Genomic DNA, 16,895 nt, shown 5'->3' with positions numbered 1-16,895 from the left:
AAGCTGTAAAACGATGTCTCAGCTTTCCGACGGTCCTTGAACACAGCGTGTGTTGATAAACGCTTCCATCAGGAAAAGCAGCCAAATAAACATAAGATTTTGATATTTTAGCAAAAAACGTTTTACTCTCCGTGACTCATTTAAAATCTGTCCTCAAATAATCTGTTCACTTTAAAAAGATTCTGTTAAAAACATTCAATTCTGAGCTGAGAGGAGAGGAGGAGAAGAGAGGAAAGGAGATGAGAGGAGGAGAAGAGAGGAGAGGAGATGAGAGGAGAAGAGAGGAGAGGAGAGGAGCAGAAGAGAGGAGAGGAGATGAGAGGAGAAGAGAGGAGAGGAGAGGAGGAGAAGAGAGGAGAGGAGATGAGAGGAGAAGAGAGGAGAGGAGATGAGAGGAGAAGAGAGGAGAGGAGATGTGAGGAGGAGAAGAGAGGAGAAGAGATGAGAGGAGAGGTGATGAGAGGAGAAGAGATGAGATGAGAGGAGAAGAGAGGAGAGGAGGAGAGGAGGAGAAGAGAGGAGAGGAGATGAGAGGAGAAGAGAGGAGAGGAGGAGAAGAGAGGAGAGGAGATGAGAGGAGGAGAAGAGAGGAGAGGAGGAGAAGAGAGGAGAGGAGATGAGAGGAGAAGAGAGGAGAGGAGGAGAAGAGAGGAGAGGAGGAGAAGAGAGGAGAGGAGATGAGAGGAGAAGAGAGGAGAGGAGATGAGAGGAGAAGAGAGGAGAGGAGGAGAAGAGAGGAGAGGAGGAGAAGAGAGGAGAGGAGATGAGAGGAGAGGAGATGAGAGGAGAAGAGAGGAGAGGAGGAGAAGAGAGGAGAGGAGGAGAAGAGAGGAGAGGAGATGAGAGGAGAAGAGAGGAGAGGAGGAGAAAGGAGAAGAGAGGATTTGAAGTATTTTCTCGAGGTAATATTGTGTTAATATTGTGTAAGTACAAGTACAGATCAAACACACGAGGAGGAAGACGAAGAGGAGGAGAGTATTCTCTCCTCTGTTTCCATGGCAACGGCATGAGAAAGAGGGCGTTTGAGAACAAGCACTTCGCTCGTCGGCTGAAAGTGATCATGTGACCTCCTTCTGATGAAAGGGTTCCCATGGTTGGGTTCTATATAAAACCCTTGGGATATAAAGGGGTTCTCAGTAAAAACCTATGGTTGAAAAGGGTTCTCCTACTATGACAAGCCAAAGAACCCTATATGGCAGCTAGTCCCTGTATCAGTGGTGGCTGGTGTAATTATTTTTGGTCGGGCCATCTAATTAATTACAGCAAACATGCAGCATGAGTCAATGTCGATGCTCTCAGGTGAACCCAGTATGATACCAGTCTGAACCAGTCTGAACCAGTCTGAACCCAGTATGTACCAGTCTGAACCCAGTCTGAACCAGTCTGAACCCAGTATGAAACCAGTCTGAACCCAGTATGTAACCAGTCTGAACCAGTCTGAACCCAGTATGTAACCAGTCTGAACCAGTCTGAACCCAGTATGTAACCAGTTTGAACCAGTCTGAACCAGTCTGAACCCAGTATGAAACCAGTCTGAACCCAGTATGTAACCAGTCTGAACCAGTCTGAACCCAGTATGTAACCAGTCTGAATCAGTCTGAACCAGTCTGAACCCAGTATGTAACCAGTCTGAATCAGTCTGAACCAGTCTGAACCCAGTATGAAACCAGTCTGAAACCCAGTATGTAACCAGTCTGAATCAGTCTGAACCAGTCTGAACCCAGTATGTAACCAGTCTGAAACCCAGTATGAAACCAGTCTGAACCAGTCTGAACCCAGTGTGATACCAGTCTGAACCCAGTATGTAACCAGTCTGAAACCCAGTATGAAACCAGTCTGAACCAGTCTGAACCCAGTGTGATACCAGTATGAAACCAGTATGAAACCAGTCTGAACCAGTATGTAACCAGTATGAAACCAGTCTGAACCAGTATGAAACCAGTATGAAACCAGTATGAAACCAGTCTGAACCAGTATGAAACCAGTCTGAACCAGTATGAAACCAGTCTGAACCAGTATGAAACCAGTATGTAACCAGTATGAAACCAGTCTGAACCAGTATGAAACCAGTATGAAACCAGTATGAAACCAGTCTGAACCAGTCTGAACCCAGTATGTAACCAGTATGAAACCAGTCTGAACCAGTCTGAACCCAGTCTGTACTACATCTCAGAGGTACACATAGTACTTCTTACTGTACTACATCTCAGAGGTACATATTGTACTTCACTGTTCCCAAAGAAATTCAGAATATTGAAACAAAATATAATCAACTACTCCATGATGAAGTATTAGTACATATTAAACTTCATCAGTATGAAGTCATGAAAACGAGCTCCACCTTTAAAGTGATGAACACGTTAATGCTTCTATTAATATAAAAATATCATACTCTTATATTTATTAAATATAAGAGTATGATATTATTACATTTATTAAATATAATAATATCAAACTATTATATTTAATAAATATAATAATATGACATTATTATATAATAATATGATATTATTATATTTATTCTGCATCATGAATACTTATTGCCGGAATAGAAATACTACAGCGTATAATTACAGTGTATATATTATTATATTAAGTATAAGTACAAAAGTATAAGCATCAAAATATACTGAAAGTAATAATATGTATTATAATATAATATGTAAGCATCTGTTTGATGCACGTTTTATGTGTATTATATTTCATAATGATATTCTGAAATGTACTTGAGTAAATGTACTGCGTTACATTCCACCACTGATGGTATTCCCTCCTGACAGTAATACTCTCCCCAGTACTGCTAGTACTACGCTGTACTAACACACATCATCGCAGTATATATAACACGGTAGTACCAGCAGTACTACCACCATCACAGCGTGTCTCCTCACACACTCACAGTTTTTGTACAACAGAGTCGGTCTTACCTGTGTGTACTGCAGGTACTCTTGCAGGTACTCTTGCAGGTACTCTTGCAGGTACTCGTCCCCGGCAGCAGCACCGACACACGGACTCACGGACCGGAGACGAGCCGCCGGTCGTCCGCTGGACCAACGCCGTCAAGTGCACGCCGTTTACCGGGCACCTGCACCGGAAGTGACCGGAAGTGGCCTTCAAGATAAGAGCAGGTACGTGAAACAAAAATAAAAGGTGGAATATATATATATATATAATATCTATATATATAGGTATTATATATTTATATATAAATATATAATAATATTTAATATATTATATATATTTAATATATAAATATATAATACCGATATATATAAAGGTATTATAAAAATATATTAAATATATATACATAGGTATACTATATATATAATACCTATATATATATATGTATATATATATATATATAGGTATTATATATATATATATATATATATATATATATATATATATATATATATATATAGGTATTATATATAACATAATATATTGAAACTTTAGCAGCACTGAAACTACTTTCTAAAGTTGGATTATAATGCAGCGATAAAGACGGATAAGATGAAGTCTTCCTGTCTCAGTGGTCATGTGATTAAAGTCAACATGATGAAGATGCAGCAGAAGAACACAAACTTTGTGTTGAGTGAAGCTGCTTTAAAGCATGGGACGTTTGAGACTCACAATAAAATCAGAAGAAGCAGTTTTCTGTGTTTGTTTCTTCTGGTCTGAGCTGAAATGTGTTGTTAACGAGGAGGAGGAGGAAGAGGAAGAGGAGGAGGAAGAGTGGACATTCAGGTCACAAGACAAACCGTGAAGAGTTTCATATTTTATATTAAAGCCAAAAAAAAACATGTTCACATAACCTGAGAGCGAAAATACAGCTTTGAGTTTGTGTGATGTTGGTGACCTGTCCCTTTAAACCTGCTGCTGAGACGCGTAGCGGCGCAGCGCCCCCTGTGGCCGAACAGCTCACTACACCAGACGAGCTGAAGCATCACGTGACTCATCAGTTCCATATTTATATCATGAAGCTCAAACACAAAGCTGTTGTTGTTTTGAATGTTTCCTCACATTTTCTGCCCAGAGGATTGTTTTTGTTTCCATCATTATGTTTATTAAAATGATCCACGGCAGGAACGTGAAACAGTTTGTTTATCAACTGAAGACAGTGAATGCAGCGGGAACCCTTTGAACCCTTTGAACCCTTTGAACCCTTTGAACCCTTTGCTGATCGATCTGATTGATCAGCGATCAGGAAACTTCTACAGTTATGAGGTTTTATTCTATATTCACGTTTACCATCATGTTATAAACACGTTATAAACACCTGTTTACCATCATGTTATAAACACCTGTTATAAACACCTGTTTACCATCATGTTATAAACATGTTATAAACACCTGTTTACCATCATGTTATAAACACCTGTTATAAACACCTGTTTACCATCATGTTATAAACACCTGTTTACCATCATGTTATAAACACCTGTTTACCATCATGTTATAAACATGTTATAAACACCTGTTTACCATCATGTTATAAACACCTGTTGTAAACACCTGTTTACCATCATGTTATAAACACCTGTTTACCATCATGTTATAAACACCTGTTTACCATCATGTTATAAACACCTGTTATAAACACCTGTTTACCATCATGTTATAAACACCTGTTATAAACACCTGTTTACCATCATGTTATAAACATGTTATAAACACCTGTTTACCATCATGTTATAAACACCTGTTATAAACACCTGTTTACCATCATGTTATAAACACCTGTTATAAACACCTGTTTACCATCATGTTATAAACACGTTATAAACACCTGTTTACCATCATGTTATAAACACCTGTTTACCATCATGTTATAAACACGTTATAAACACCTGTTTACCATCATGTTATAAACACCTGTTTACCATCATGTTATAAACACCTGTAGTCTCACCAAAAACAAAGATGGCGACAGACATAAACAGACACATCCTGACCAATGGATCCATGACTTTAAGCCAAATGTCATGACAAACATTTAGTGAAGTCTGGGTGTAAACAGTAAAAAGTGAGTAAATGTAGTATTTAAACTAACAATGAGAACACAAAGCATACAGTAAACCTTAAATGACTCAAATGAATGAGACAATAGTTTGATTAAAAGAATAAACATTTATATAGATGCCTGTATGTATGCCTGCTTATATTTTGAGTCTCTTTTAAAAGCATATTCATTATTTCAAACTCAGCGTAAATGAACACATGAATATAACACATTTACATGACTTTTCCAGGCCTGGAAATAACCATTTTAAAATCACATGACTCTTCCAGGTTTTCCATGACCGTAAGAACCCTGTACAAAAAAAGATGGCGACAGACAGACACAAAGATGGCGACAGACACAAACAAAGATGGCGACAGATACAGACAAAGATGGCGACAGACGCAAACAAAGATGGCGACAGACAGACACAAAGATGGCGACAGACGCAAACAAAGATGGCGACAGACAGACACAAAGATGGCGACAGACGCAAACAAAGATGGCGACAGACAGACACAAAGATGGCGACAGACGCAAACAAAGATGGCGACAGACAGACACAAAGATGGCGACAGACAGACACAAAGATGGCGACAGACAGACACAAAGATGGCGACAGACGCAAACAAAGATGGCGACAGACGCAAACAAAGATGGCGACAGACGCAAACAAAGATGGCGACAGATACAGACAAAGATGGCGACAGATACAGACAAAGATGGTGACAGATGCAAACAGAGATGGCTCTCGGTGACGTCCACTCCTTCATACAGTTTATGATTGGACTGGAAGTTATTCTTTATGCTCGTTGTATATTCTGAACGAGGCCTTGACGTTGCTCCGTCTGGAAGCATAACCGACTCCTCTTCATCTCTCAGGAGGAAACCTGCTCGTCATCATGGTGGTAAAGAAGGAGGAGTCTGAGCGGCATAAAGAAGGAGGAGTCTGAGCGGCATAAAGAAGGAGGAGTCTGAGCGGCATAAAGAAGGAGGAGTCTGAGTGGCATAAAGAAGGAGGAGTCTGAGTGGCGCGTTCCACCAGCTACAGGTTTAATATCAGATCAACAACAGTAGAAAAACAGAGGCAGAGGCGACCAGACAAAAGAAGAGTAGGAAATCCAACAGGCTCTTAAAATAATTCCTCTGTACAGTATTTACACACACACACACACACACACACACACACACACACACACACACACTACAGTACAGCTACACACTGAGGAGGAGGAATCTGATGGGCAGTACCAACGCTGCCCTCTGATTGGTCCTCCTCCGTCCACAGTATTTTTTATTATTCTCCTGTGAAGCTGAGAAGCTTCCAGGTGGAGTCCAGAGGTCAGAGGTCAGGGCAGGTAAAGTCTAGGGGGGAATAAGTAACCGTGACGACAGCGCGGCCAGACAGGAAGTGACTCCCCCCCCCCCCCCCCCCCCCCCTCGCCGCCATTGGTACGGTCCGACCCGCCTCCACAGCAGCTGCTCCTCTGAACCTGAACCAGCAGCACCAGGTCCTCTTGGTCCTCGAGCCCAGACCTCCGCTTCCCCAGCACCATGGAACCAGTAGAACCAGCAGAACCCAACCCTGAAGTCTCAGCGGTCCAGCAAGGTCCAGGCAGAGAAATCAAACGTACACAAACACCGTGGAACTGATGCCGAAACAGGAGCTTCCTCATGTGATCCGGTCACATGACTCTGGGCAGGATGGAGGTCAGCCAATCACGTGAGCCTACAGGCGCAGAGGAGAGAGGACGCCATTGGTCAACAAGGAGCCTAAAATAATCATCACATGTTTGTACCACCAGAGGGAGAGACAGACAGGTAGAGAGAGACAGACAGGTAAAGAGACAGACAGGTAGAGAGAGAGACAGACAGGTAAGAGAGAGACAGAGAGACAGACAGGTAAAGAGAGAGACAGGTAAAGAGACAGACAGACAGGTAGAGAGAGAGACAGGTAAAGAGACAGACAGACAGGTAGAGAGAGAGACAGGTAAAGAGACAGACAGGTAAAGAGAGAGACAGGTAAAGAGAGAGACAGACAGGTAAAGAGACAGACAGGTAAAGAGAGAGAGACAGGTAAAGAGACAGACAGGTAAAGAGACAGACAGGTAAAGAGACAGACAGGTAAAGAGAGAGACAGACAGGTAAAGAGACAGACAGGTAAAGAGAGACAGACAGGTAAAGAGACAGACAGGTAAAGAGAGAGACAGACAGGTAAAGAGAGAGACAGGTAAAGAGAGACAGACAGGTAAAGAGACAGACAGGTAAAGAGAGAGACAGACAGGTAAAGAGAGAGACAGGTAAAGAGAGAGACCGGTAAAGAGAGAGACAGACAGGTAAAGAGAGAGACAGGTAAAGAGAGAGACAGGTAAAGAGAGAGACAGGTAAAGAGAGAGACAGGTAAAGAGAGAGACAGGTAAAGAGACAGACAGGTAAAGAGACAGACAGGTAAAGAGACAGACAGACAGGTAGAGAGAGAGACAGGGAAAGAGAGACAGACAGGTAAAGAGAGACAGACAGGTAAAGAGAGACAGACAGGTAAAGAGAGACAGACAGGTAAAGAGAGACAGACAGGTAAAGAGAGACAGACAGGTAGAGAGAGACAGACAGGTAAAGAGAGACAGACAGGTAAAGAGAGACAGACAGGTAAAGAGAGACAGACAGGTAGAGAGAGACAGACAGGTAGAGAGAGACAGACAAAGAGAGAGAGACAGACAGGTAAAGAGAGAGACAGACAAAGAGAGAGAGACAGACAAAGAGAGAGAGACAGACAAAGAGAGAGACAGACAGGTAAAGAGAGAGACAGACAGGTAAAGAGAGAGACAGGTAAAGAGAGAGACAGACAGGTAAAGAGAGAGACAGACAGGTAAAGAGAGAGACAGGTAAAGAGAGACAGACAGACAGGTAAAGAGAGACAGACAGGTAAAGAGAGAGACAGGTAAAGAGAGAGAGACAGACAGGGAGAGAGAGAGAGACAGGTAGAGAGAGAGAGACAGGTAGAGAGAGAGAGACAGGTAAAGAGAGAGAGACAGACAGGGAGAGAGAGACAGACAGGGAGAGAGAGAGACAGGTAGAGAGAGAGACAGGTAAAGAGAAACTTTTTAAATGTCCCGAAAAGGAAAAGTTTCCTCAAACTGGTTTGGAGAAAAAGATAAACTGCAGGAAAAAAAGAGTAGAAGAAGAAATGGAGGACCAGTTTTAGTTTCCTGACCACCAGGTGGTGCTGCAGGACGAGTCTTACCTGTCTCACCTCCGGGCGGGGGGGTACATGGACGGGGCGGACGCTTGTTGACTGGCAACGATGGCTGAGGAGGAGAGGCCTGAGACAGACAGGTAGAGAGAGAGACAGGGAGAGAGGGAAAGGGAGAGAGAGAGGGAGGTAGAGAGAGAGGTAGAGAGAGAGAGAGGTAGAGAGAGAGAGAGACAGGTAGAGAGAGAGAGGTAGAGAGAGAGGTAGAGAGAGAGAGAGCGAGAGAGGTAGAGAGAGAGAGGTAGAGAGAGGTAGAGAGAGAAAGGTAGAGAGAGAGAGAGAGAGAGAGAGGTAGAGAGAGAAAGGTAGAGAGAGAGAGACATACAGATTAATGATTGTCTGTGTGCTCTTCAGGGCTCCACAGAGGAGGACAGATAGATAGACAGACAGACAGACAGGTGTCTGTCTGCGTGTCTCACCTGAGGCGTAGGACAGGTCGTACTGTCCTGACAGCAGCGGGTAGCCCAGGTGGTGATGGGAAGGCAGCATGCGCTGAGAGGAGGAGGAGGAGGAGGAGGAGGACCGGGGCCGGTCCCCCTCCCGGTCCCGGTCCCGGTCCCGGTCCCGCTCGTGGGGGTTCCGGTGGTCCTGGACCGACGGGGACTTGCTCTTGTACTGGCTGGCGTGCTGCTGCAGCAGCTCCAGAGCTTTGGCCTCGCCGGGCGGCTTCACCGTGGGACTGGACCTGCTGGACTTCTCTAGGTCCTCCACCCCAGACACCTTGGACCCGTACGACGGGAACGAGTACCCGGCCGGCAGGTAGCCTGAGGACAGGAGGTCAGACAGGTGAGACAGACAGGTGAGACAGACAGGTGAGACATACAGGTGAGACAGGTGAGACAGACAGGTGAGAACAGACAGGTGAGACAGGTGGTGAGACAGGTGAGGACAGACAGGTGAGACAGGTGGTGAGACAGATGAGGACAGACAGGTGAGGACAGACAGGTGAGATAGATGAGGACAGACAAGTGAGACGGGTGAGATAGATGAGGACAGACAGGTGAGGACAGACAGTAGGTGAGACAGGTGAGGACAGACAGGTGAGATAGGTGAGGACAGACAGGAGGTGAATGAACGTCATCATGTACCTTCAGCCAGTGCTCGTGTTCACTGAGCGGAGCCTGAACGCACCGTGAGACTCACCAGGGTAGTTCTGCATCATGACGGAGGGCAGGCCCCGGTAGCCCGGGTGGCTGGGCTCGTAGCCGTGGCTGTAGGCGTAGGGCCCGTGCATGTAGGGCATGTAGCCCTGGTGGTGCTGGGCCAGCGGGGAGGTGAACTGCATGCTGGGAGGCCGCGCCTCCTTCCCCGCCCGGTGCTCCTCCGGCGGCAGCTGCGTCCGGCCCTCCGCCCCCTCCTTGGCCTCCTCCTTCTGGGGCGCCTCCTTCGGCCGCGGCCGCTCCTCCTTGCCCTTGCGGTCGCGCTCCCTCTCCCGGTCCTCCTTCCACCGGTGGTCCTCTTCCTGAGGCTTCGGGGCCTCGGAGTACTTGTTGGGGTAAACGTAGGGCCACAGGCGCGAGTCCGGCTCCTGCAGGGAAGATGGCCGACAGTCAACATTTCCAGCCAGAAACAGATTTCATAGAGATCTGGAGTGAGACCTGTCAATCACCTGTAGCCCCGTCCTAAAGCGTCCCCTGCTTCATGCTCTGTTTGACTCTAAATGACCATCATTTACTAATAAATCAAGAGAGAAGTACAGTCATTTATATAGACTTCTATACAACCACAGGAGTCGCCCTCTGAAGGTCAGGAGAGAGAATGCAGCTTCAACACATGAAGCATATACTTCTATACAACCAGAGGAGTCGCCCTCTGAAGGTCAGGAGAGAGAATGCAGCTTCAACACATGAAGCATATACTTCTATACAACCAGAGGAGTCGCCCTCTGAAGGTCAGGAGAGAGAATGCAGCTTCAACACATGAAGCATATACTTCTATACAACCAGAGGAGTCGCCCTCTGAAGGTCAGGAGAGAGAATGCAGCTTCAACACATGAAGCATATACTTCTATACAACCAGAGGAGTCGCCCTCTGAAGGTCAGGAGAGAGAATGCAGCTTCAACACATGAAGCATATACTTCTATACAACCGAGTCATTTTAGTAAAATAAGAGCCACAAATATGTTTTCAACATGTTTTTAAACCATTAAACTGTATTGGTATTCAGAGTGGGAGCTGCAGTTACCTGTCTGTACCACATGGCGGGCTCCACACCTGCCGGCTTGGCCTCCTCTTTCCCATGATGCCCTGCTTCGCTCAGCTTCATCTTCAGGCCCTCGGGCTGCGCGGCGGGCGCCTTCTGGTCCTCCGCCTTCGCCATGATGACCGACTTGGACTGCTCTGCAGCCGGCGGCGGCTCTTTGGGCCTTCCCGGGTTCGGCCCCCCCTTGGTGCCCAGGTCGGTGAGGCTGGGGGCCCTGGACAGGGCGGGGGGCCCCGAGGCCTTCTGCTTCCACTCCTCCTTCACGCAGGCCTCCCGCTCTTTGCCCTCGGCTTTCTTGTCCGCCGGCGGCCGCTGCCGCTCCTCGTACTGCTGCCGGTAGGCGAGGTTGGAGGCCAGCAGGTGCGCGTGGTAGGCCTGGTCTGGGGAGTAGGAGTAGGGCGGCGCGTAGTACTGGTTGTAGTAGAGCGGCTGGGCGTACACGGTGGGGCGCTGCTGGATGACCGACAGCTGCTGGGGCCCCGCCTCCGCCTTCCTCTCCTCCGCAGGCTCCACCTTCAGCTTCACCTCCTCCTCGACCTCCGGCTCCTCCTCCTCCTTCTTCACCTTCACCTGAGCTCCTTCCACGTGAGGCGGTGCGGCCGGCGCCGCCCCCGGGCTTTGGTTGGGGTAGCTTGGGGAGTAGTAGGAGTCGTAGGTGGGGTAGTATGGCGGTTCCTTGCCGGGGGCCTGAGGCGGGAACAGGTTCTTCTTGGCCCCCTCCCGAGGAGGCCCCTGGTCCGGTTCGGTCTTGACCCTCACCCCCTCCGCCCTCCCCTCCCCGTCCTCGCCGGCGTCGTCGGAGATGTCGGAGTAGGCGGGGCTGCCGGTTTGGTCGGCCCCGTTCTGGTTGAGGCCGGCCTCCATGCGGCTGCCGGCGCCGATGGATGGGCTGGGCGCGTTGTCCGAGAAGCTGTACACCTTGTCGGCCTCGGCCTTGATGCTGGCCAGCCGGCTCTGGTGGGCTTCCGAGGAGCCGTTGAGCAAAGCGTCGGGCGAGTCCGAGTACGGGCTCCTGCCCTCCTCCGGCCTCGCCCCTTTGCCCCTCGGGCTGTCCCCCTCCTTCCCGCCCTCCCGCTTCTTCTTGTCCTTCTTCTTCTTGTCCTTGCCCGGGGTGGGGCTGGAGGCGGGGTCCGCCGGCAGAGGAGGTGGTTTGGACTGGACGTTCTTCAGCTGGGGGCTCTTGGGGACGGGCTGAACCACTGAGCCCGGCGCGGGGGAGGCCGCCTGCTGGCCGCAGGGCGAGGCGGCGTTGGGCCGTCCTGGCTTCACGCCTTTCTGGGGCAGTTTGTCAGCTTTGCTCCCGGCGGCCATCTTGTCATTGCTGCCGTCGTCCGTCAGACACGCCGCCTCCTCGCCGCCGTCCGCGCCCTCGGGCTCCACCTCGCCCGCCTTCTTCTTCCCCTTGGACGGCGTCTGCTTCCCCGGCGAGGGGGGCGGGGCGTCGAACCCCCGTCCCTTCGGTGTGGCGGAGCGGGCCGGGGAGACGGCGGCGCCATTGCAGGAGGTGGAGTCGGGCTGGAGGGCGGGCTCGTCCCCGTACTCGCTGTCGCCGCCGTCCTGGTCCAAGCGGACGTCGTGGTCGTTGTGGGCTCTCGCCTGGTGGTACTTGAGCCCGTTGACGTGCTTGTACCTCTTGTTGCAGGAGGGGTGCGGGCAGTCGATGAGCACGGGGGAGGGGCAGGTCCGGTCCGGCTGCGGAGGGGGCGGGGCTTCACACCTCCCTCCGGGGAGCGGCGGCGGCGCGGCGCCGGTGGAGTCGGTTCTCATCCGCTTGGAGGCCTTGGTGTCCTCCGAGCTGGAGGTGGGCTCCATGTCGGAGGCGGGCTTGGGCTTCCTCTTGGCGGAGGACGGGCTGGCCTTGGCGTCCTCGGCGGCGCCGGCCGTCTGGCTTCCTCGCCGTCCTTTGCTGCCGGCGGCGGCGCCGCGCGTCTTCCCGCCGCCGCCGCCGCTGCCCCGGTTGTCCGAGGAGTTGCTGTTGTCGTTCAGCGGCGTGTTGCCGGAGGGACGCATCCTCTTACCACGACCACGACCGCTACGCATCTCCACGTCGCTGGAGGGAGACTCACAGAACCTGAGGAGGAGGAGGAAGAGGATGAAGAGGAGGAGGAGGGGGAGGAAGAGGAAGAGGATGCCTTCCTGTTTCTAAAGCTTCTCAAACTAAACATTTGTAAATCCTCAGACGTGTAAAAAGTGTTTCCATGAGCTCGTACTGGGACCCGTGTGGTGCGTTCAGGGTACCTGGGAGGGGCCCAGTCGTGCCGGGTGCAGTCCAGCAGGGTCCCCACGTAGGTCTTGTTCCTCCAGGTGACGTTCACCACCAGCATGCCTGCAGACACAGACACAGACACACACACACACAGACACAGACACACACACACACACACACACACACATTAACGCCCAGGAAGGAGACATGTGACACCAGACTCCGCCCCTTTCTGCTGCGCAATTATTCATTCTTAAGAATAGAAAAATATAATATCATATAATAATACACTAAAATTAAAAGGATAAAATACAAAATATAAATAAAAAATACAACAACACAATTAAATTATACAAATTATAAAAATAAAATATAAAAAAATAAATATAAAATTAAAATAGATCAAATAAATCTATTCAATTATAAAAATAAAATAGTAAAAAAGGAAAAATAGATTATCAAAAATAAAATATCAAATAATTTACACATAATTATAAATAAAATAATAAAAAATAAAATAATTACAAAAATAATTACCAACAAATATATTATACATATATTTGTTTGTACTGCAAATATTAAAATGAATAAATACAAATAAAATAAAAGTATACAAAAATAAAATAAAAATGCAATTATATTTTTTTTATAAAAAACTAGTACAAATAAAAGTATACATAAATACAAAAAAAATGCAATTATAATAAATAAAATAAATAATAGATAAAGCAGAGCGGCTCACCGTCCTCCGTCTCCTGCCACACGATGCCCTCCAGGTTGACGCTGGTGCCTGGCTCACAGGGTCCCAGGCACTCCGGCTCCGTCCCCAGCGCCGCGTCCGCCGTGTTCACCGCCACCGAGCGCGTGCGCACCATGATCTGCTCGCACGGAGACGAGATGTCGTTGCTGGGGACGGGAGCGAGGAGGTGGAGGGGAGGAGGAGGAGGAAGAGGAGGAGGAGCAGGAGCCGGGGTGGAGACCGGAGACTCCATCTGGAGGGAGGAGGAGATGACAGCATTAGTTAACTAAGTTAACTCTGGAATCAACAGCCGGTTAACTCAGAGGCGGAATGGCAGGAGGAGGAGGAACGCTGGACTGAGCTGAGACACGCTGACCACCAGGAAAATTAAACCAAAACTGAACCTCCTTATCTCTTGCTTTCCTCCTTAGGAAACATTCCAACATGGAGCCACATGAACGTCAGACTCTCACTAACACCAGGCGATGGAGCTCGTCCCTCCAGCTTTGCTCCGTTCTCCTGCTGCATGGACTCCGTCCCGTGAGGATCTTCGTGCTTTAAACGCAGGTTTAGGTCGGCCTCGCTTCCCGAGGGAAACAGACCCTTCATCCGAAGCAACGCAGGCTCCAGACTTAAAGGGAAACTCCAGAGATTTCACGCAGCGTTCCCTCGTCACGAGGAGAACCGCTGCGGCTACAAAAATAAACCCAAATAAAAGAGATGGCTCGGAGCAGTGCTTCTTCTTTATGTGTTTTAGAGAGCTGCTGCTAAACGATTAGCGCCGCTGATGACGACCTCGTGTGGGATCAAGCTCAGGGTTTACAGACTTGATGAGCTAAACTACACTTGTGAGTGATGTGGGGACACACACACACACACACACACACACACACACACACACACACACACACACACACACACACACACACACACACACACACACACACACACACACACACACACACACACACACACACACACACACACACACACACACACACAACCCCTTACCTTCACACTGACCGTCTTCACCTCCTCTTCCTCCTCCTCTTCCTCCTCGTCAGGCTGACCCGCCCCCGCCGGGTCCGGCGCCACGTTGCCGAGCTGCTCCGCCTCGGCCTCTGGGTTCTGCTGGCCCTCAAAGGGGCCGCCGGTGCGCGGGGCCCCTACCGGCACGAGGGGGGCCCCGGAGTCCTTCTCGCCACCGAGCCCTCCCGAGGCCACGCCCTCCATTTTCTCCTTCTTAGTTTTCCCAGAAACCCCGTCTTTGTCCTTCTTCACAGCGGGGAGGGCCCGGGAGGGCTTACCGGACTTGTCGGCCCCCTTCGGGGGGGTCGTAGAGTTGGGGTTCGGGGTCGGAGCGTCCCCGGGGGGCCGACCCCGAACCTCCTTCTTGGCTCCGTCCGAGACCGGAGCCTTAGCACCCTCCTTTGAGTTCTTACTACGTTTGGTTTTGGATTTGCTCTCTTTGCCCTGCGCGGCGCCTGCAGGGCTCACGAACTTGATACTGTCCGGCAGCGCGGCGCCGGGGGGGGGCGGCCATGGCCCCTCCCCCGTCCTTACTGCTCGACATCTCTAGCTTGTCCTTCTCCAGGTCGGCGTCCAGGTCGATGATCAGGTTGCCCACGCCGATATCCCACTCGTCGCCGCTGTCGTACGCGTCCACCGCTCCGGAGTCCACACCTTTCCCGCCTGCAGGGCCGCTGCTGAGGGACATCTTAGTAGGAGCGTCCCAGAGCGCCGCAGGGGGGCCAGAGGAGGGCCGCTCCTCCCAGCCGCGGGGCGCCTCCTCAGGGCCGGGCCCCACGCCGCCGCCCTGGTACCCACATCGCCTCCTGCACGGGAGAGACCAAAGGTTAGGAGGAGGACAGGAGATACAGAGTCTACGTCCTCGTCTAGAGATACAGAGTCTACGTCCTCGTCTACAGATACTGAGTCTACGTCCTCGTCTACAGATACAGAGTCTACGTCCTCGTCTAGAGATACAGAGTCTACGTCCTCGTCTAGAGATACAGAGTCTACGTCCTCGTCTAGAGATACAGAGTCTACGTCCTCGTCTAGAGATACAGAGTCTACGTCCACGTCTAGAGATACAGAGTCTACGTCCTCGTCTACAGATACTGAGACACGTCCTCGTCTACAGATACTGAGACACGTCCTCGTCTACAGATACAGAGTCTACGTCCTCGTCTAGAGATACAGAGTCTACGTCCTCGTCTAGAGATACAGAGTCTACGTCCTCGTCTACAGATACAGAGACACGTCCTCGTCTACAGATACAGAGACACGTCCTCGTCTAGAGATACTGAGTCTACGTCCTCGTCTACAGATACTGAGTCTACGTCCTCGTCTACAGATACTGAGTCTACGTCCTCGTCTACAGATACTGAGTCTACGTCCTCGTCTAGAGATACAGAGTCTACGTCCTCGTCTACAGATACAGAGTCTACGTCCTCGTCTAGAGATACTGAGTCTACGTCCTCGTCTAGAGATACAGAGTCTACGTCCTCGTCTAGAGATACTGAGTCTACGTCCTCGTCTACAGATACAGAGTCTACGTCCTCGTCTAGAGATACTGAGTCTACGTCCTCGTCTACAGATACTGAGTCTACGTCCTCGTCTAGAGATACAGAGTCTACGTCCTCGTCTAGAGATACAGAGTCTACGTCCTCGTCTACAGATACAGAGTCTACGTCCTCGTCTACAGATACAGAGTCTACGTCCTCGTCTACAGATACAGAGTCTACGTCCTCGTCTACAGATACAGAGTCTACGTCCTCGTCTAGAGATACAGAGTCTACGTCCTCGTCTAGAGATACAGAGTCTACGTCCTCGTCTACAGATACAGAGTCTACGTCCTCGTCTACAGATACAGAGTCTACGTCCTCGTCTAGAGATACAGAGTCTACGTCCTCGTCTAGAGATACTGAGTCTACGTCCTCGTCTAGAGATACTGAGTCTACGTCCTCGTCTACAGATACAGAGTCTACGTCCTCGTCTACAGATACAGAGTCTACGTCCTCGTCTACAGATACAGAGTCTACGTCCTCGTCTAGAGATACAGAGTCTACGTCCTCGTCTACAGATACAGAGTCTACGTCCTCGTCTACAGATACAGAGTCTACGTCCTCGTCTAGAGATACAGAGTCTACGTCCTCGTCTAGAGATACTGAGTCTACGTCCTCGTCTAGAGATACTGAGTCTACGTCCTCGTCTACAGATACAGAGTCTACGTCCTCGTCTACAGATACAGAGTCTACGTCCTCGTCTAGAGATACTGAGTCTACGTCCTCGTCTACAGATACTGAGTCTACGTCCTCGTCTACAGATACAGAGTCTACGTCCTCGTCTACAGATACAGAGTCTACGTCCTCGTCTACAGATACAGAGTCTACGTCCTCGTCTACAGATACTGAGTCTACGTCCTCGTCTACAGATACAGAGTCTACGTCCTCGTCTAGAGATACTGAGTCTACGTCCTCGTCTACAGATACA

The 16,895-nt window shown here is 49.4% G+C and overlaps 1 protein-coding gene across 1 annotated transcript; it reads right to left on the bottom strand.

Annotated features, from left to right (window-relative positions):
• Positions 1-6,102: 6,102 nt before the first annotated feature.
• Positions 6,103-15,117, bottom strand: znf609a (zinc finger protein 609a; the record flags this gene model as incomplete). Its single annotated transcript, XM_079223881.1, is given in 9 exon segments — positions 6,103-6,731; positions 8,244-8,322; positions 8,672-9,016; positions 9,396-9,780; positions 10,438-12,526; positions 12,694-12,781; positions 13,404-13,653; positions 14,412-14,933; positions 14,935-15,117. Coding segments are annotated over 8 exon segments (3,936 nt in total). The 3' UTR covers positions 6,103-6,731; positions 8,244-8,248.
• Between the last annotated feature and the right edge of the window lie 1,778 nt (positions 15,118-16,895).

The sequence above is a fragment of the Taurulus bubalis genome (genome assembly GCF_910589615.1).
Source record: "Taurulus bubalis genome assembly, chromosome: 9".
NCBI classification, from domain to species: Eukaryota; Metazoa; Chordata; class Actinopteri; order Perciformes; family Cottidae; genus Taurulus; species Taurulus bubalis.
Note: the sequence above shows the minus strand (reverse complement) of the source record. Positions and strands in the feature narration are given on the sequence as shown.